This window comes from Protopterus annectens, chromosome 11.part0 (genome assembly GCF_019279795.1).
Source record: "Protopterus annectens isolate FY-2018-M chromosome 11.part0, PAN1.0, whole genome shotgun sequence".
NCBI classification, from domain to species: domain Eukaryota; kingdom Metazoa; phylum Chordata; order Ceratodontiformes; family Protopteridae; genus Protopterus; species Protopterus annectens.
Window position 1 is genome coordinate 1,462,368,517 of NC_056745.1, and position 22,500 is coordinate 1,462,391,016.

The 22,500-nt window shown below is 38.7% G+C and overlaps 1 protein-coding gene across 1 annotated transcript in view; it reads right to left on the reverse strand.

The window, feature by feature from the left end:
• The window catches only part of LOC122815905 (V-type proton ATPase subunit S1-like), a gene marked incomplete at its 5' end in the record, with an annotated part of 315,745 nt that overhangs the window by 40,408 nt on the left and 252,837 nt on the right, over positions 1-22,500 (reverse strand). The window contains one exon of the mRNA XM_044088754.1: positions 4,036-4,089. Within this exon, the coding sequence (XP_043944689.1) occupies positions 4,036-4,089 (54 nt within the window). The remainder of the gene's footprint in view (positions 1-4,035; positions 4,090-22,500) is intronic.

Below are 22,500 nucleotides of genomic sequence, written 5' to 3' on the forward strand. Positions count from 1 at the left end.
ATTTACTGGCATTTGTTTACCGGGAAAGTCCACTGGGCCCAGGAAGCCCATTTTAAGTGTAGGCCTGGGGAGAAAAGCTCAGACAAAGAGTAACAAAAGGAATTTCAAGGTAGTAAGAAAGATTATACAAAATACACATATATCATAAAAATTGCATAACTTGTCATACATATATCAAGTACAAACAGAATGAATACAAAATTACATTGTTTAAAGTCATAGTACAAAATCAGTAACATGGAATGCATTACAGAGCAGAATACAAATAAATTAGAGATTACAGTATGACTGGAAACAAGTGAATCATCTAAGATTCATTTAGGGGGTTAAGTAAAGCCAGAGTGTGTGATAGAACAGTTACATGTCCACTTGGACAGAAGATGACTATGCAGTTCATTTTTAAAGGTAGATGGGCATTGTTCTACACGGATAGATGTGGATGAACTATTCCATGCTTTGGCAATACTCCAGGTGTACCATAGCTGACCTATGAGTAGTTTGAGTTCGTGAACTTGGAGGATATATTGGTGTTCAGACCTTAAAGGCCTAGTAGCATTGTAGAGCGAGAATAATAAGCTGAGAGCAAGGCAGTCCTGAGGCCTATGAATCAGTTTGTCAGTAATGCCAGTTGAAGGAGAATGCCATTTTAATTGATTTAGGGCAATGCAGTGGTAAGTAGAGTGGTGGCTATTTGCAGCAAATTTAGCAATCTTATATCATATTTCTTGTTTTATTATCAGGGACGACTGCAGGTTGGTTAGTAAAGGGGCACCATAGGTTAGCAATAGTAAAAGGTAAGACAGAGCCAAAGTTTGTTTAGAAGGGAGGGAGAGGAATTTGTTATATCTATAAAGTACCCCAAGTTTTTTGTGAGTCTTGCTTATATTGTTATGAATATGAAGATCAAATTTGAGATTTTTATCAATTATTACCCCTAGCAGTTTGGTATGTGTTACCAACTCAATTTTGGTAGAGTCAAGAGAGAGTATTTCAAAGCTGGCTAAATTAATAGGTGTGTTTCTCTTAGGAGTAAATAACATAAGTTTAGTTTTTTACTAGGGTTTAGAGAGAGAGGTGTTTTTTTGTGAAACCATTTTTCCACATTAAAAAATGCAGCTTGGGTGGATTGCTGTAATATATCTGGGTTTTGGGCTGAACAGACAATAATCGAATCATCTGCATACTGAACTAAGGAGCTCTGCTGGATGGATTGATGTAGGTCGTTGATAAAGATGTTAAACAAAAGAGGGCCTAAAGTAGCGCCTCGGGCTACTCCTGTAGGATTGTGCAAGTAGGGGGAAATAGAGTTCTGTCATTTAATAGCATGTTCTCTGTTGGAGAGGTAACTTTTTAAACCAGTTAAGAGATTGGGGAGATAGACCTATGCTAGAGAGCTGGGATAGGAGGGTAGGGTGAAAGATGGTATTGAATGCTTTGATAGTCCAAAAAAGGGCAGATACAATGTTTCCTGAGTCACTGGCCTTATTAAGTATGTCTAAGAAGGAAATAAGTGCAATAGAAGTACTATGTCATGGACGGAACCCATGCTGAGTAAGAGAGAGAATATTATATTTTAGAAGGAAGTCAAGGAGTTGTTTTCCACACATTTTTTTAGAATTTTGGCGACGGGGAAAGAATAGATATGAGACGAAAATTAGAGATGTCGGTAGAGAGGCTGCCTTTGTAAAATGGCAGGATGATGTTTTTATTCCATAGGTTATGGACATCAGATTCTTGACTAGATCTGTTTATTAGAATGCTAATAGGATAGGCAACTGAGTCTGCAGCAAGTTTTAGAAACTTGGCAGGAATTTTGTCAGCAGAGGTGCAGCATGGCTTTAGTTTCATGAGAAGTTTTTGATGAAAGAGATGAGAATGGGAGAGAGATTGAAAAGGGGTTGAGAAGTCGGTTGTAAGCTACAAGGAGGGGAAATGAAGGTGTAGGAGAGACATGGGATGAATGATTAGGAATGATGGCAGAGTTTTAAAGAGGACTATGTTGGGTGGGGATGCAGAGATAGATTGATTGGGGAGGGGAAGGAAAAAACTAGCAGTGATATTGGCAATGATGTCAATAAAGAAGGAATTGAAAATGCTTGTAATTTGTTCAGGAGGTTTGTTAGAGTATGGACAGGGGTTAGGTTTAATGCTACGGTAGAAGAGATTCTTGACAGAGGACCAGAATTTTTTAGGGTTATTTTTCCTATTTATTTGCAGGTTCCAGAAATAGTGCTGCTTATCTTTAGAGGCAGGTTTTTTAGCTTGGTTGCAGAGCTGTTTATAATGCATGAGGTCATGAGTATTCTTGGATTTAAGCCAGATTTTCCATGAGTCGATTTAGGACTCACAACAGTCTTTCATTCGACTGGTTGAAATGTCATGCATTTGGTGTTGATGGTATAGAGGTTTAGGCCTAATGCTTTCAACGGGGTCCACATATTATAAGCAAGCCATGCAACATGATTCATTATCAACCTTCAAATGTCTGCAGGAGTTACTAATGAAAAAAGGGACACAAAATGTACTACCTACTTTTCTCACTTCCATTCTGACAAAGAGTGCAGTCCTTGTTTGTAGCATCATATGTAAACTCACCGTTGCCTCAAAACATATGTAGATGAGGCATTAATAATGTTCCTTCAATTAAAACGATTACCTAGTCATTACATATAGCATGAGAACAGCCTTGTCATGCTAGTTTTTCCAAAGAATTCAATACGTTGTATTAATTAATACAAGTCAATTCTTAAATAACTGTTATGGGATAGACAAGCTTCTAAAACCATGCAGATCCAAGTCCCTTTTCTAACTAAAACTACCTATTGAAGTTGCATGCTGTGGATTTCAATGTTTGTTTATTATAGTCCTTATTTCCTAAGCACTGAGTACATATCAAACTGAAATAAATGTGGATAATGAAACCAACATAATAAACATATTGCAAATATATCTAAAATAAGCATTCTAAGTTAAATATCTATAAGAAACGTACTACAAAGTGCCAGCGAAGTGACCCACCAGAGATGTCCTAAATAAATCTAAAGGTAAAAAATCCATCAGTGCTTCAAATAACATTATAAAACACACACAATGGAGTCTTTCAGTCTGCACCAGAGGAGGTCCAACACAGCCCATTATAAAGGTTCCAAAAAACAATATTTTGGATGCATCTTCATTCAGCATCTCCTAAATCAAAAGCAGCCACCTGCCTGACTCACCATCCTCATCTATACTAACCCTAAACCTGCCCCTAAACCTGACCCTATGCATTAACTTATGAAACCCCCCCCCCATGCATAACAATATAACTAATCAATAAGCTTTGACACACAAATGTACACATTAGAGATCATGCACATCAGCTCTGTCCCACATCCTAACCCATACCCTCTCCTTTAAGTATAAACACTCACACACACAAACATCCACCATTACCCCCAACTTAACCCATACCCTCTCCTTTAAATATGAACACTCACACACACAAGGTCCACCACTACCCCCCAACTTAACCCTTACCCTCACCCTTAAGTATGAGCACTCACATACACAAACAGCATGATCTACTACCCCCTAAGCTAACCCTTACCCCACCCTTTAGTATGAACACTCATGTACACAATGTGCACCACTACCCCCTAACCTAACCCTTACCCCCCTTAAGTATGAACATTCACACACACACACACACACACACACACACACACACACACACACACACACACACACACACACACACACACACACACACCTTGCATCATTATCCCCTAACCTAACCCTTACCCTAACTTTAAAATATAAACACTCACACACATGCAACATGCAGCATAAAGAAGAAAACCAGTTAATAAGACTCTGATGACCACTTGGGGAATGGTAATTACAGTCACATGGAAATGCATAAATTGTAACTAGCTGTGATAAATGCTATTAATGTAAACAAAATGAAAAAATGCTTTAGAAATACCAAAAGAATTAATATGTTATCTACCATAGCTGAGAAATAAAAGATGCTGACAAATTTAAGGTTCATACCTAATTTCTATTCCATTAAATCCCGTCAATGGATTCTGGTATTTTAATGATAACCTAAAAGAACAGATAGAAACATTAAGTTTATTTCACTTTAGAAAATCAGATTAAGCATAAGTATTATCATCAAAAGATGACCTTAATATATGTAAACATGCTGTTACATTGTGCAGTTGTCTTACATCTTAACATAAGCTTGCACTAAAGGTACTTGACTACTGCCCACAAAACTCCTACAAATGTTACTAAAACTACAAAAATAAGCAGCAAAAATCAACTGATTTTTTTTTGATCTGATAACATAAAACAGAAATGTCTTACCTGACTGCATAAATAGAAATAACTAACTGCTTTGGAGGTGGAATAGTTTGTAGACTTGGAATCCTAACAGTAGGTTAGATATTAGCACTAAGGGTAGCCATTTGGCTTTTAATAGGGTGATATATTAATGCTGAGTTTGTAATGAATTAACTGATGCTGTTGAGATGGTCTGGAGTGAGATAGTATCTTTCTTGGAGGTGGATACAAAAATGGGAAGTATGTATTCTAGCTGATAGAAGATAACTCCTTTGCTGATGGATGTCCTAGCTGCTTCAGATAGAAAAGAGATGGTTTTGGTCCAGAAAAGGATGGAGTTTATTTTTGCTCTCAAGTCTCATTCTGTCTATGTGGAAATGGAAGTTTAGAGATCGGTTAATCCATATCTCTAATTATTTGGAGGTAGAGGTTGTTTCTGTGGCATGGCTGTGTGAGTGAAATAAAAAGAGTCAGGTGCATGATTGTTTTCCTGTGTAGTTCCAGAAAGCATAGTTTTGATTTTGGAGTGGTCAAAAAACATGAAAATATATATTAATTTGAAGGATTTAGCATTTGCATATGATTGACCTGCAAACAATAAATACCCTGATCTAGAGCCACATTAGAAATGGCTAAGGTCATCTACCACAGGAATGGATATTTCAACAAATACATCAAAGTTAATGAAAAGAACTGGAGAACAATAAATCATCTACTAGTCTTCCCCTTAACTGTTAACATTAGACTGCCACTTGGACACATGCATTTGATGAACAACAGAATTCAAGTAGTACAGATTCCTGTAAGTGGAGCCTTCACTGAGAAAGCAACAAAGAAATTCCAGACTAAAGTGAATATATTTTTTAAATTTATTAATTTCTAACCTAGTAGGTGAATTGGTTATCATGAACCCTTTTCAGCCACAACGATAAGGGTAAATGTAAAATATGGGCATACATTACAGTAGCCAATCAGCCAAAGCAGAGAAAATTCATGCCAACACAAGCAGAACATGCAAATTTTATACATCCATTGAACAGAGATCAGGACTGAACCTCTGACCCTAGTAAAGCAGAGATCTTAAGCACTGAATCACAGTGCTGACCAAAAGAAAGGAAAGAAATGTTTCACTCAGGCATATCTTCTAGGTGTTATTACAGGTGCTGTGACAAATAAAAAGAAAATGTTGCTGGGCTATGTGGAGAAATACAAACTGTTCTGTATTGGCGTAGAAATAAACAATATACTGTATAATGTATCATATGCCAAGAAACAACAGATAGTAGCTCTCTGAAATGTCCTTAGTGAGACTGATGTTATACAAAAATGCTCAACAAAAAGTGTGCTTTCATCACATTCACCATACGTGACCTCAATATCAGGGAAAAAGTTATTTATTTCAATAATTAAGCAAGAAGGGAGAGCTCATTATGGAACTCAGCGCATCATGGGAACTTGTGCATCTCAGTGTAATGCGTTGGCAGTAATGATATTTACCTCTCCCCTAAGGGAGCAAACTACCAGAACAAGAAATATAGCCTTTCCAATATGGACTTTGTAGCTTCTGCCACACTTCCAGTAGACCACTGATGATGTGTTATAGTAATCCTTTTCAAGAAGTAAAAGTTGTTCTGATAATGTGAGTAGATTGTATGGCAAAATGCAACAAGGAGACAATAGGATTCTTGAAAGGCATAATAGTATGTATTATTAAGGGAACACAGGATGATAATATTAACAGTAGGCCTTTGATGTGAAAATGAAATGATGACAAATATATTTGAATCAACAGCAGATAATGTGAAGCATAATTTTATGTTCATATCAAATAATTCCTGTTAATCCTCACTAAAATGTATGGATATTTGGCAGATTCTGTATTTAACCTTTAACACTACCAACATATGAATGACTCTGTGTATAGTACAGATTTGTTTCTGTTTATATGTATGTGTGTGTGTGTGTGTGTATATATATATATATATATATATATATATATATATATATATATATATATATATATATTATTTATTTATTTATTTTTTTTTTTTTAAACAGAGATGGGTTACCTATTTAATGGAGATTTCAACTAACCTAACGTACTCTGAGTGTTATGTTATTCATACATCAAATGTACACAGACTGTCTTGGGCTTTGTTAATACCAGTGCAATGTAAGAAATTGTTTAAATGCCCTTTGTTACTTCTAGATAATAATCCTGACTTAGTATATGCCTGTGCTTATTCCCTGTGCTATAGGCGAAGAAGATAACACTGTTAAATGCACCATTACATTATGTATGCCACCACAATAAACAACCAGAACATTGAAACTTTGCATGAAGGAGTGGCCTCACAAAAAAAAAAGTTCACTTTTTTTAACTTTCAAACTCAGAAATAAAATTTAACATAAGGCATGGATTTGTTTTACATGTTCATTCTACATGTTACAATATGCATTTAACATTTAAATTAAAGGTTGCATTAACAAACTTGTTCCACTGAGTACAGAACTGAAGAAAAGGAAACTCACTGTGGGCTTAGAAAATTATATAATTCTGTTAAAAAAGGATGACGCACCACATTTGTAAGAAATGTTGAACTAGTAATAAACTTTAACCATGACAAATACCAAACAAATAAATAAATTCTGATCAAAAATGGAAGGATATGCCTAAGAAAATCTGATTAAGAAATTAAATGCATTTACACTTTTTATAAATATGTAAACACTATTGAAAATGAAACATCTGAATGGTATGCATTAGCAACAATAGAAAGGGATAACCATTACAGTGACAGCAGATATCCAAACAATGTTAGCGGTATTATTATATTTCTCTATACTGACTGACCTGCAAACTCAGAGACAAGGCATGGTGTTCTTGGAATGTACTTCCTACTACTATAATAGACAATGCTAAACCCAGATACACAACCTTGCCAAGCAAGCTATATCTCGTTATAAAAGTCACTTAATGAAATCATACCAAACCTCACTAATAAAATCACCCAAAAACTTCTGAAAGAGGTTAATCATCATACAGGATGGAAGAGCCTTCCTTCCATGAATTTCATATTCTCTCACCTTTCTGCCTCTAATTTCCTTTCTCATTTCAGCAACCTTCCAGGCAGTTTCTCTGGCCAAATCCAAACTGCATCTGCCACTCCCACCTCCCCTCCATGTACCCCTACATTCAACTTGAGAATTATCACATCCAAGGATGTCTACCCTCTGCTTGAACAGATTAAACTTGATAGCTAGCCTGGTACTGACAACTTTCAGCCATCGTTTATTTATCAACGTAGAAACATCATAACCTCACTGAAACACATCTACAACCTGTTTTATACTTAATAATATGCCTGATATCTATAAAATTCCATTGTAAAACTACTACCTAAGAAACCCAATCCCTCCAGTCTGTTAGACTTTTAGACCATTTCTAGTTTCCAGAACCTAGGAAAGATTCTGGAAAACTGACTTTATTTGCAGGTCACTAACTACATCAAGCAATACTACCTTCTCTGTCAAAAGAAGCATGGCTTGTAATCTGGTCACAGTACACCTGTAGGCATGGCTTGTAGTCTGGTCACAGTACACTTGTAGGCATCGCTTGTAGTCTGGTCACAGTACATCCATAGGCATGGCTTGTAGTCTGGTCACAGTACATCCGTAGGCATGGCTTGTGGTCTGGTCACAGTACATCCGTAGGCATGGCTTGTGGTCTGGTCACAGTACATCCGTAGGCATGGCTTGTGGTCTGGTCACAGTACATCCGTAGGCATGGCTTGTAGTCTGGTCACAGTACATCCGTAGGCATGGCTTGTGGTCTGGTCACAGTACATCCGTAGGCATGGCTTGTAGTCTGGTCACAGTACATCCGTAGGCATGGCTTGTAGTCTGGTCACAGTACATCCATAGGCATGGCTTGTAGTCTGGTCACAGTACATCTGTAGGCATGGCTTGTAGTCTGGTCACAGTACATCCATAGGCATGGCTTGTAGTCTGGTCACAGTACATCCGTAGGTATCTGGCACTCAGCAACAACATTCTTCTCAGAATGGGTAAAGCCCTAATTACTGGAGCCATTTTTACTGACCTCACCAGAGCCTTTGATCTTGTTGCTCACTAAGTTCTCCTTGACCATCTCACTGAAATAGGCATTAGTGATAACACACTGCCCTGGTTCAAAAACTACATGTCTAACCACCATTCTCAGTGAATTTCAATTCATCACCTGAGAATTAGTGCCTTTGCAGAAATGCGCCCCCCAGGACCTATTCTGCCACTGCTCCTCTTTTCTAGCGACCTCAACAAACTCCATTTTGACTCACCCCATTTTCCTCTTCATGCTGATGACATGGTCCTATATCATTTCAGCCACTCTGTCGCCATTCCCCCCGTCTCCCTCTCTCTCTCTCCCCTTACTCTTGAATTCAAACTTCAGGCTGATTTTCCTGCCCTTATTCAATGGGTCAGTCATAAACAATTACTACTAAACTCCTCTCAAATAAAAGCAATGCTTTTTGGCACTAAGCATAAGCTCAATCATACTTCATGCTTCTAAAAATCCTCTGTCATTTCAATAACCTTAATAATTACCTCCAGCTATCACAAAAGTCCAAATCTTAAACGTGCTATCAAAAGTTAAGAATGCTGCCTCAGTGAGTCTGGACAATATCCCTGAATGCATCTTAAATAGCAAGAATCATGATTTAGCCACATCCCTAAAAACATTGTTTGATCTGTCTCCCTACAAGTTTTGTACCATACCCCTGAACCGTATACAATTCCTTAGAATGTTCCAGTTTTTAGGCTAAAATAATGGGGTGCCACAAATTCCTTACTGGTCCCTTGAAATCATGACTTTTTTTCTTTATTTACAAGTTTTAGTTAATGCCAACATCATCATGCATCACCAGCATCATCAGTGTGCAGGAACATGCGTGATGACATCAGCGTCATGAGACAGTGTCTAACCCCTGACTGCCTGTCACACAGCTTTAAACAAAAACTTGTTTATGGCCACAAGCCCACCCATGACTTGCAGTAGTCAACAAAAGAGGACGTCACTTCAATGCAATGACCCAACAAGTCAACATCACATCAGTCTCATTACTTCCTCCTGAAAAACATTTTTGAAGTTTGTCTGACAGCCTATAAAACCCCCCAACCTACTTATGCAGGGTTTCCATAAGAGCGCATTCCCTGCCTTTCATGCCAGGCAATAGAACCAGGGACAGGCCTGTGGTATATGGAGCAGCAACATTTACCCTCACCCCTCCAACCATCTGCACCATCCCGAGCAGATTGAATGAATGGTAGAAGCAATTTTGGCAGCAGGGTCAAGTCCGTCCCAACTGAAACTGCACCAGTATGATGGATAACATTCCTTTGCAGCCTGTGAGGCAAAAGAAATGAGCAGACAGTAGGCATTGAGACATGTAGGTCTTCTTGATATACTGGAACATATTAGGGTTCAACAAAACATCCTAATAATGGGTAATTTCAACTACCCCACCATTAATTGGGAAAACTAATCATGTACCAACTCCTTTGCTCAACACTTTCTGAAATTCATAAATTCCAATGCCCTGGATCACCTTATCCACACCCCAACCACGGGCAACAATATCCTAGACCTAGTCATTACCAACATGAGTGACTGGTGTTCCAGACCTGAAGTCAACTTCTCGTTGGTCAGATCTGACCATAAGCTAATCCCTCTAGATATCCACATCCTGCCCCCACCCCCCATTAAGGAAACCATGGTAAAAAATTTCTCCAAAGCCAACTTCATGCTTCTTGAGACAGACGTGGCAAACTTCATGACACCCATGCAGATGGACAATACAGTTACGACCGCTGAATCCTACACAAATGCAATCTATAAACACTTACATGAGTGCATGATAGTGGTATCCCAAACAGAACCAAGATGCTACCCTCCAAAACAAGGAAGCCAACCTGGTGGTCCCATGCCATAAACAAACTCTACAACAGAAGGATGAAACTGTTGCAAAAGAGAGTAAAATTCCATGAGTGGAGGAGCTCCCTGGTCAGCCTCAATAAGAAGCTGAGATCCCTTATAGGATCCTCCAAACCTAGCTATGAAAACAAAATTGCCACTGATTCTAGGGACAACCACAAAGCATTTTATAGCTATGTCAATAATCTCAATGGCAACATAGATCTGCTCTGAGATACAGCACAACGGCATGAAAATTACAGAACCAAATGATATTGACAACATCCTGGCAGATAGGGTTCAGTGCTAACTTAACCCCCCTCTCACCTCTAAAGGGCCCATAGCTATACAGGAAGAATGCAGAGTCCCTGTAATTACAACTACGCAGGTAAAAGCTGCATTCTCTAAAGCTAAAAATAAAGCATCCATGGGACTAGAATACATCCCAGGCTGCTTTTTCACGAACTTCAGAATGAACTGGCTCCCCACCTAAGCACCATATTCAATCATAGCCTCACATCAAGTTTTGTGCCCACTGAATGGTGGAAAGCAACAGTTATCCCACTCCACAAAGAGGGAGTCCCCAATAATCACAGGAACTATCGCCCTATTAGCCTGGCGAGCCTGGTCTGTAAGGCCACGGAACGTATTATCATGGAACTCATAAACAAAGACATTGGTAACCATCAAACTCTGGACCCCACCCAGTTCGGGTTTGTGAAAGGCAGATCATGCCTCCTGAACCTGATTGACTTCTTTGAGGCAGTCACAAAAGCCATAGATGAGGGTAAGGTGGTTCACACAGCCTATCTTGACCTCGCCAAGGCTTTCAACACCATCCCCCATTCAGGAATTATAGCTAAACTCATAAAAACTAGGTATAAATCCCTATGTCACAAGATGGGTTGCCAACTGGCTCACTGACAGAACCCACACTGTAAAAGTTGCAGACTCCAAATCTGACTTCAAACCAGTGACACATGGAGTACCACAGGGTTCAGTCTCGGGACCTCTCCTGTTTGGTATCTACTTTTCTGAAGTACAGATTAACATAGAAGGCCTTTGGCTAATGAAGTTCACAGATGACTGCAAACTTGGAGCCATAGTCGAGTCCCCAAATGATGTGGACATCCTACAGAAGAGTCTCACTGAGAGAGATGCCTGGTGTCAGAGCCATGGCCTCAAGCTCAATGCCAAAAAGTGCATTGTCATCCACTTTGGTAAAAACTCTGTACCCATGAACTACCACATAGGTGGCAGTCTATTTCATACTGAATGTGTGATAAGAAACCTTGGGAACCAGGTGGACAGTAGTCTCTCCTTTGATAATCACATCACCACAGTAGTCAGGAAATCCTTCTATGTGGCACACCTCATCACAAAAGGGTTCTTATCCAGGAAAAAAGAGGTCATTGTTACCCTCTACTCGACATTCATTAGAACCATTATAGAGTACAACGCCCCTTTTGGAATGTACCTCACAAGACATCTGTAGCAGCTGGAAAGGCCACAGAAGTACCTCACAAAGAGGATTACTGGCCTCAAACAGATGCCCTGCACTGACCATCTCAAAAAACTGCAGCTTTACTCCATAGCATATCGCCTACTTCGAGGTGATCTCTGCCTAACATATAAAACTATGTCAAACCCAGAGCTATTGGACATGCTACACTTAAAGAAATCACAATCCCTCCAAGCTACAAACTCTAGGGACCTAAACCTTGTCACCACAATAAACAGGACATGCTGGAGAGATAGATTCCTGTCCCTGAGACTTCCTATACTCTGGAACAAGCTACCCATCTATGTCAAGCAAAGTTCCTCATTAGCACTCTTCAAGAAAAATCTTGATGACTGGATGGAAAATAAGAAATATACCCCAGGGATCACTTCTATGGCTGTGCTCGACAGAGCACAGGAAAATAACTTTCTTGGGTGGCTTACGTAAGCCCGAACCTATGAAAAGTAGTTTGATGCAGTTGACTTATTTTAAAAAGTCTGCAGTAACTATGGCCTTAGCATGCCAGAAAAAAACAAAGTGCTAGAAAAAAGCAAAGTAAAAGCTGATTCAACTGCTAACTGTGTGCTGAATGTACTGATGCCTTCCTTTGTCTTACTAGCAGTCCTCTATCCCTGATAACCGATAAACTTGTTAATTTTTGTTCCTAGATCTGCAACAATAGTACTGAATTGCCTCTTACCTAACTATTTACTTTCTCTTGCTCTACTCTAATTTCAAGGGAGTTCCCCTGATATAAAATCCAAAAAAGTGCTCTCTGACTTAGAAGGACGCTACCCTGCTGAATACAGTAAACTGAAATCAGCCCAGTATAAACTGCCAAGGTGGAAACGTAATACTGTTCTCCATTTTAAACTGTAAGCTTGCTGACTGAGGTCTCAAGCGCCTATAGTTTGTCCCCATTACATATTGGCTAAATCTCAACCCTAAGAGTAGTCTACCCCTGCCCTCTAACAATAGTATTTCTAACCTTAAAACAACCCTAAATTTGTATTAGCTTTAGCACATTCACTAAAAATTGTATTAAAAAACAGCAAACCTATAGCTAGTGAGCTAAAATACTTACCTTACAGCTCTAGGAAGCCCTAGGAAACCTTGTAAACTGCAATAGCCCCCGTTACACTCCCCTCCCTGTCCTCAATTACCAACCGCCCCCAGTACCTTTAAATTTATAGTACAATAGCCACTCCCCCACTTACTAAATCCTATCAGCTTTCACCTTGGATAATTCCTCCCACCCCCATTCTTCTACCTACATTTTAATAGCAACTATTAGCTCTCATCTGGCATTCTCCTACCCCCTTCCAGTACAGTTACCTCACCACTCTATCTTCTGGTGTTGCATCACCAGGTAAAACAGTTCCTTAACTCACTAGCTGTATCCCCAAAAATGATACACTCCTCTTCACTACCCCTCTTGCTCACGCCATACCTCCTTACCTTGTATGAAAACCAGTTTCTCACGGGATTTCAGGTCCCAAAATGCCATACTATCACCCCAGCTGTAAATCCTCCCACCTTCAATCATACTTACAGTACTGGGTCCTGCCCAACATCTTGTTCACTCTACCAACACATCTACCCCAGGCGCATTAGCTCTAGATAAAACACTGCCACAAACTTATAAACAAATTCTTGAAGCTTATCACTAAGTATAGACCTAACCTAATACTTGGTGGTGATATTCACCCCAACCCTGGCTCACCCACTTCAGATATACATACCACCTCTACTTGTAACCTAAGCTATAAATCTACAATTAATAGGCCATCTAACTCTCTCCTAGCTTGTCATCTCAATATTAGAAGCATTAATAACAAAGTACATGAACTGCATGCACTCCTGGCTGTCCACTCCCCTGAGATTCTCTGTTTATCTGAAACCTGGTTAAAACCTAACACTACAAACAATGAAGTGTTACCACCTGGATACAACATACATAGGTTGGATTGTGTTTCCAGGAAGGGGTGGGGGGTGGGGGTAGCTGTACTCTATAAATCTGAGTTGAATGTGACCATAGATGTAATACAACCACCTCAGATTAATAACTCAGAGATTCTTGCCACCAAATTGCAACTTAATAAAAGTAAATGCATTAATATCATCTGTATGTACATTCCCCCAGGTCACAATATAGCTACTCCTGAAGATACCCTGCACTTGCTATCATGTCACTACCACCAGGAAATGCTACTACTTGGAGATTTCAACATATACTGGGGCACCTGTTCCTCAGAATCCTCAACCACCCATATTAACCTGCATGCATTTACACAAATCATATCCACCCCTACCAGGATAGGTAAACCCAACCAAAAAGAAAGCACACTTGACTGGGTACTCATAAATAGTCACCCCCAACTGTACACCTCTGGTACCCTCCGCAATGACCTAAGTGATCATCTTCTCACATATATAATTAAGCACAAAGCCATTAACTCCCAACAACCTTTACTCAGTAAAGTAAATTCCAGCAAGAACTAAACTCATGTAATTGGTCTATTCTAAAACACCTCCCCTTAGAGGAAGCAGTTGTATACTTTAACAACAAATTCCTTGAGATCCTTGATTGGCATGCACCTGTTTGTTCAAAGAGAACAAAAGCAAAAACTGCGCCATGGCTTTCTAAAAAAGTCTAGACTCAAAATTACCCTTAGAAACAAAGCATGGGCTTTATAGCATTCTACTAAAAACCCCCAAGATCACATTAAATAAAGGCAATCTAGGAGCGAAACTAAAAAATTCATTTTACAAGACAAAAACAATACTACTTTAATTTACAGACAGTAAATCAAAATAACTCTCAGAAGTTTTGGGAAGGTTTAAATAATCTACTGCATCCTGGACAAGCTTCTACCACTATCCCTGCTGCTACTATTGATAAACCCACCCGAGAATGTTTCAGACAGTTGTAGCCAATTCTTTACTGAGACAATTCAAGCCCTAGCTAGCCAACAACCTCCTAGCTCCCCTAGCCCTGAAAGTACCACCCCTAGAAACCTACTCTCGTTCACTTTCCAACCAGTCGCCACTTCACTTATCCGTATCTTGATCAAAAAATTAAAACCCAACACACTCTCTGCTGATCAACTCCCTGCCAAGTACCTACAAAAATCATCTGATGCTATTGCTTACCCTGTATCAATACTTATCAGTCGAACCATGGTAGAAGCTAAAATTCCCACCATCTGGAAAATATCCTATGTAATCCCACTTCACAAAGGAGGCAGCTCTACTGAATTCTCCAATTATAGGCCAATAGCTATACTCTCTCCACTTGCAAAGATTATGGAAAAATGTGTTCACAGACAACTCATGCACCACCTAATCCAGAATCACCTCATGGCAGAAACCCAGCATGGCTTCTGACCTCACCACAGCACTAGTTCAGCCCTTCTAGCATTTACCAACACCATAAACTATAATCGCAACAATAATTACATATCCTCAGCCCTTTTCGTGGATCATTCCAAGGCATTCAATATGGTTGATCACCAACTTTTAATCCACAGCCTGCAAACATTTTGTCCAGATACTAAAGCCCTTCAATGGTTTCAGTCCTACCTGAATGGTAGACAGCAGGCTGTCTTTTGGCAAAACACACTCTCTAACCTACTACCTAGCACCCTTGGAGTACCACAAGGCTCTATACTAGGGCCCCTGCTGTTCTCCATCTTCATTAACAACCTTTATACTGTCATCCCAAAAGTCAGCTGTATCCAATACACTGATGACTCTACCCTGATTTGCTCGACCACATCTCCAACAGAGTTATGGTCAGCTACCCAGACCACCTTTAATAGAATAGAAAACCGGCTTTCTGAATGTTGTCTGATCCTAAATCCCAAAAAAACTAAAATGCTGTTATTTTCACCAACACATAGGTTTACTGCTTTTACCTTTATCATAAATGCAAATGATGGCACGATAATCTCCCCTGACCCCTCTACAAAACTATTAGGTGTCATTATAGATAATAATCTAAAATTCAACCTACATGTTAACCAATTGATCAAAACCATCAATAAAACACTAGGGTCACTTTACAGAATAAAAGCCTTTCTAACCCCTCCAGCTAAAATTGCCATAGCTCGCTCTCACCATCTTTCAACTCTTCTGTATGCATCCCCTCTACTCTCTAATTTAAACAAGACTGTCCTTAACAAACCCTCAATCTGCTACAACCACATTGCCAGGCTTGCTACTGGGCTGTCTTTTAGGACACATCACTGCATCAATCAAAACCAGCTTGGGTGGCTTGAACTACCCAATCTAATCTAGTATAACCAATGGATTATGGCCTATAAAATCCTTTATCATCCAGACAATACTCCTGCACTTAAAAATCTTATCACCCCCTATAACAACCCTAGACCACTTCGATCATCTAACAGACTATTAATTTAGCTGAGCAAAATTAATAACACAGCTGGAGACTGTCTCTTTGCAAACTCTGTAGGTAGATCTTGGAACTCTCTTCCAGCTGATATTACTTTACTTTCCAGCCAAGGTCAATTTAAAACTAGACTCATACAACATCCGGCTCTAAACTGGCTATGTCATTGTATCAAGCCTGGCTAACTCTCTTCTAGAATGTGTAAACTCTGTTAATCAGTTTACTCTGTAATTTAATCCTGACTTTCACTCGGGATTAACGCTAACCTGTGTAACTTGTTTACCTTGCTTGCTTATGTAATCACTGTAAATATTCTATTTGTAATATGTTTTTTTGTATCTGTTTACCTTGGAGCTTTTCTCCCCGGGGCTCCTCTGAAACTGGACATGCATCCAGTCGGACTATCCCGGTCAACAAATGTAAAATAAAATAAATGGTCTGGCTGATGGCAATGTGGTATCACAGAAGCAAGAAATGGTGATACCAATAAAAAGGTATTACTAGTCTGTCCTGGAAATTATTGTTAGTGAAACTGTATAAAACAATATGTAGTCACTGTTGATAAGATAACACTGCATGGCATTGGGCTGAGAGTAAAAACGGTGGAATCCTGAGAAGTCAGTGGTCATAGCTCTGCTAATGAACCATATAATGTAAAGCTCATTTGGGTAGGGCAGGGCAGGCACTGGTTATAGCCAATGGCAGAAGAATATAGTTGCAATATGGCTGAAAGGCTAAGAAAGGGTATTGTTTATGTACTCAAATGTGAATGCAATTTATTTTACATAGGTGAATCAAAAAGGAGTTTTCGAGTCAGGTTCTTAGAACATCTGAGAAATATTAAAAATGAAAAGGTAGAAAGCCCTTTAGGCTTTCATTTTAAAAAATATCATAACAGTGATGGTAAGAATTTAACAGGCACAATTCTGGAAAAAGTACATTGTGTGAAAGGTATGTGCTTGAAGAATAAACTACAATGGAAAGAAGCACTGTTTATTTTAAAATTTGACACTCTACACCCTAAGGGGTTAAATAGAGAGCTTGATTGGAAATGGCTGCTGTAATTAAGTGTTTTTTAATTGTTTTATTAGAATAGTTTTTTACTATATAAAGGAATGAGAAATGTGTTTTGTTATACTCTGCTAAAAGGCTTATGCCGAGGCGCTGGAGAACATCAATTGTTGGTACTATAAAATAAATTCTTTGGATATACTGGCTGAGTCGTTTCTTGGACTATTTTTCCTTCTTGGTGGTTTAATATATGGCTGAAAGGCTGTCTACGATATGCTGGTGAGCAGTGCGTGAGGTTTGTAATTTAGACTTGTACATTGTCTGCAAAACACCATTTCATTAAAAAGTATGTACACCCTTGTGACCTCGATGTAAATGCGTATATGTCACAGCAATTATTCTATTTTTAGATTAAGCAAGTTAGGAAACAGGTAAAACTGAGCTGTGGATGTTATTGGAAGTCATCAGTGGCACAACTAACCAAAGAATGAAAATACCGAAAGGCCACGTGCTGATTTCAGCAACTATGGTTTCACAGCGAACCTATCTGTTGTTGGATCCCAGGCCATTGACTCTGGTGTCAGTCTGCTGCTTTCTGTAGCTGCACACCATGTAACAGAAGGGTAATGCGCCATGTTCTAAAGTTTATCACAAAATGAGCCGGAACTAAGGCATCTGGGATTGAAGCAGCTGAGAAAATGAAGCATTTTAAGGTGCAGAAAAAGGAAAGTCTGCATGAAAAAGAACTGATCTGATCACCTTTTACCAAATGCACACGGGTTGTAGGGGTGTAAATCCAGTTTTGGATGCCAAGATTATTACACTGTTTCCCCACTATAAGGAGGAGGACAATTTGAAATTTTTATTGAAACATCTGAATGTATTTCCAACTGTCATCAGACAGATAGGGGAAAAGAGTAAAGTTTTTAACCGTTTTCTTTATGGGCAGAATTTACTTAGGTTGCAAAGTGCCAATGAAACAGACGACAGTGCTTGATGATGTTATTACAAATGTTACAAATGTTATGTTGTTACAAATGTTACAAATGTTTTAACAAAAACAGATTTTGGTAATCTAGTTCATTGTGAGCATTTTGTTATCTGTAACCAGATATGGAGATAGATGCAAACAGAAGCAATCACAGCAGTAGCCCAGCCAATTTGGACACCTTCAATGGAGTCTGCCAATGTGAAATCTTTAAAGAAAGATATCATTAGTGGCAGAAAGCCTTAATATGAGCCACAGCTGTCAAAAGGTGCTTGATTTTGTTTGGAAGAGGAACTGGAGAAGATCACAAAGAGAGAATTGCAGTTGTTGCTCTTGGAGTGTAATTCTACTCCATTGCATGATCTCAGTCTCACAGGCTCATATGTGAAAAAGCAGAAGGCTGAGCATTAAATTGCCTTCATCACAACATCACCAGTGTGTAAATATTAATGCAAAGTCAGGTAAATACCAGCGAGAAGTGAGCAGAGACAAAAATACTATTACAGTACTAATTGCGACAACTATCCAAATCGGAGGTTAAGAGACTGAGTGAAAATAGAAAGCTATGGAAAAGTTCACTGCCTGAAGTTTAGTTAGTTTGTTGGTTTATTTTTAGCTTATAAGTTAGAGAACTGCTCCCATTGGACCTACTTCAGTGTCAGCCCAGGGTAAACACAATAGCTACATGATATGCCATACAAGGTGAAAGGCAAAGTACAGTATATTTACATATATTATATGCAAAATGAATGCCAAAGTTGGTTTGAGGTTATAAAGACAACAGATACACAAAATTACACACAGATTCAGTGACAAAACACAATATATATATATATATATATATATATATATATACATTATATACAAGAGATGTCTTGAGTTGGCATGTCAAAAAAATTAAAATGAAAGGTTGAGTCAAACCGAACTATGCAGCAGGAAGTAGGGTGAGAAGAGATTATGTTAGATAACCAGACAGAGAGAGAGAGAGCATTTGCATTTTTCTGGAGTGCTTTTTAGCTGTGTTCTGAAATTGGGGTAAGAGAAATGTTCTTTAAAAAAAGAAGGGAGAGATTCCCACAGTTTGGGACCAAGGACTGAGAAAGCATGGTCTGTGCACTGAAGCCTAGATTGGGAAGATCGGAGGAGAGGACCTGAGTGGTTACAATTGCCAATAGTCGTATGTTATATTGCATTTCTGAATCATCTGAAGACTTGAGGGGGTAGGCTCATTCTTGATAAGTTTAAACAGCTGAAAGACAAAGTTTAAACAGCTGAAAGGCAAGAAAGAAGTCAATACATTGTTTTGTCAGGTAGGCAGTTAGCTTTTTCAATGGCATTGCAGTAGTGTTTCTTTTCTTGAGGAGAGTGACTAATCTGCAAATAGCATTTGAGATGGTTTGGATGGTGGAAGCATTTTTTGGAGGCTGTAGCAGTCACATGGAGACCATATTCCTGCTGAGCCAGTAAGATACCTTTATCTACTGCATCTCTATAGGTTCTGGAAAGTGAAAAGGAGATCCTACTAGCACATAACAGGAGAGAGTTGATTTTTGTGTGTGTTTAATCTACTTGGAGATGGAAATTTAGTAAAGTCATCAAACCAAATCCCTAGGTATTTGAATGAAGTAATATCTACAGTAATGTTATTCAGATGATCAAGGATTTGTAAAGGTCTGGAGATAGAAGCAAGCTTTTGCCTAGTACCAAAATGCATTGTTTTTGTTTTACAGGAGTTAAGCAATAATTCTTTATCACTGATCCATTGAATGTTGTTTTTGTCTTTCAGCTTTTCCCAGTTAGGGGTCACCATAGTGGAACTCCGGTCCGCTAATGATTGGCAGTAGATTTTGATGAACGCCGAGGTGCCAGCTCGACATCCAACCTTCAATGAAGGCACGCTCATTTATGCATGTCTTTTGAACGCCCACCCAACCGCGGGGAGGACATGCAGACTCCACACAGAAGGCACTTCCCGCACTTCAGCTGAGAATCGAACGGGAGAACCTCTTGCTGTGAGGCAACAACGCTACTGCTGCACTACCACGGAAGTCATCACTGATCCATTGAATAAGGGCATGAAAGTCAGCCTGAAGTTTGAGTTCAAGAGAAGAGAGAGAGAATGGCTGGAGTGAAATACGACCATGTCATCAGCATAAAGCAGGAGAGGATGATAGAATATATCAGAAGGTAGTTCGTAATGCAGCAAGAAAAATGGGAGGTGCTATAATAGATTCTTGAGAGACGCCTTTCTCCAGAAGATCTGATGTACAAATTGATAAGGTAAATTGTTTTAAGAAGTGGTGGTTATAGAAGTAATTTTTGAAACAGGGCATTCTGTCATCACTAATGCCTATTTCAGTGATATGGTCTAGCAGAACTGAGTGATCAACAAGTAGGCTTATATCCAGAAAGCAGTATCTTTGACTTATGTTTATTTACCTTCCTGGATCTCAAAATTTATTAATTATCAGCTAGATAGCCAATGTGGCCTTCTCCAGGTTAGCCAGCAATGGTAGTATATCATCTGCTTACACATTTCTACTGTATCTGTACTTCATATATCCCTACAAACTTAGAACGTAACATCAAACTGCTCCAAAAAAGAAGAAATAGGGCTGAGAACAGATACCCCAGTTTTGTGCACTTAAAAATCTTAAATACTCTTTTTATGACACCATTAACAGAAAGCCATGAATCAGTGACACGACCTTCAGTTTTCTTATGCCACAGCCTAGGAAACTCATGTTCTTCTAATCCTCCCAGGAAAGGTCCAATATCAGTATATAAGTCATGAATGTGTTTTTCTATCATTGGAAAATTATCCTTTCATTGTTTCAGTTTTTCTGTTACCCCACAGATGAAAATTATCGAGAGTCATGGAGTTAAGATACATCCCTATCATACAACTTTTTATGAGAATCTAATCTGTATACTAGATTTTGAAATTACTTGCAGTCTCACCCCATTACCATTATTCAGGAATCACCGACTTCGGCTATAAATCCCCACCCTCCAAACCCCAAAAAAGTGTTATTTACTCTCAATGCATGAAGCATTTCTCACCAATTATTTTCAACTTATTGCTGCTTTGTGTTCTAATTCTTGCTTTTTTGTTGTTGTCTTCACATATTTATAATCTCCATCTTTTTTTATTTTTACTAAGTATCTCTGTTTTGTCACATTTCTTTTTTGATGTTAAACACTCTGTATCAAACATCTTTTTTTTTTCCTTCTCCATTTTTCATTATTCTAGGATTTTTGTCCTTGTTTGTTATTTTTTTATTTTATCTTAGTCTTCAATATTTCACAGTATCATAGATTGATCAATTATATGACAGTCATTACCTAATATGTCCTTTATTTCATTTATTTCATGTCCATTTGCTTCAGTCAGTACAAATATTAAACGAGCTTCCAATGTATTCTATTACATAAGCAATAATCAAGCACTGAACCTAAATATTTAAATGAAAATGTAAATTTTGAAATTTTACTTCCATAGTTCCAATGTAAGTCATCAAGTCATATTGTCTAATTATTTTAAATAACGCCTGATCTGATTGTCTTACCCTTTTTCAGTTAGAGTGTTACCTCAACTCTTCTGTATATAGTTGGAAGAGTTCTGATATTGTGTTCCTCTTTCATTTATGACATCCAAAATGGTCAGCTGTTTAGCACTGCTTTAATTTTTCAATGATTGAATCATTTCCTTAAACTCTTCCATAGTTTCATCGGCAATTACTGGGCTAATAGCACAAGAGCCTTTATAAGCCTAGCCAATAATACACAGGCTATGACAATATTATATCTTAATTCCCCAGATATGGGCTGGGGTAGTATCAGGGTAGTGGGTCATTGGGTGTTGGAGCCCTGAGTCATTTTACAGACTGCCTCTGTCTATAAGGGCCATGGGTAGTACCCTGAGAGTGAATTTGCCATTCTCCATCCATTTATCCAAATTCATTTTGAAGAGAGTGAAGGATGGGCTTTGTTTTATGAAGATGGGAAGTATATTCTGTAGTCTTTCAGACACAAATCTGTCTCTCCAGCAAGTTCTGTTAGAGTGAAAAATAAGACTCGGGTTCATGGAACATGAAACTTTTGTGTTTTTTTGTGAATGTGTAACAATTTCATCAGAGCTGGATCAGAGAATGCTTTGAAGGTCAGGCATAATCAACCTCTCAGTAAATGATATGAGATGGATAAAAGAGATAGGGCCTTTTGTTGTTCTACATAAGACACGTGTCATAAGCTTTGATTTTTTTTAGCGAGAAACCTTTGGGGCC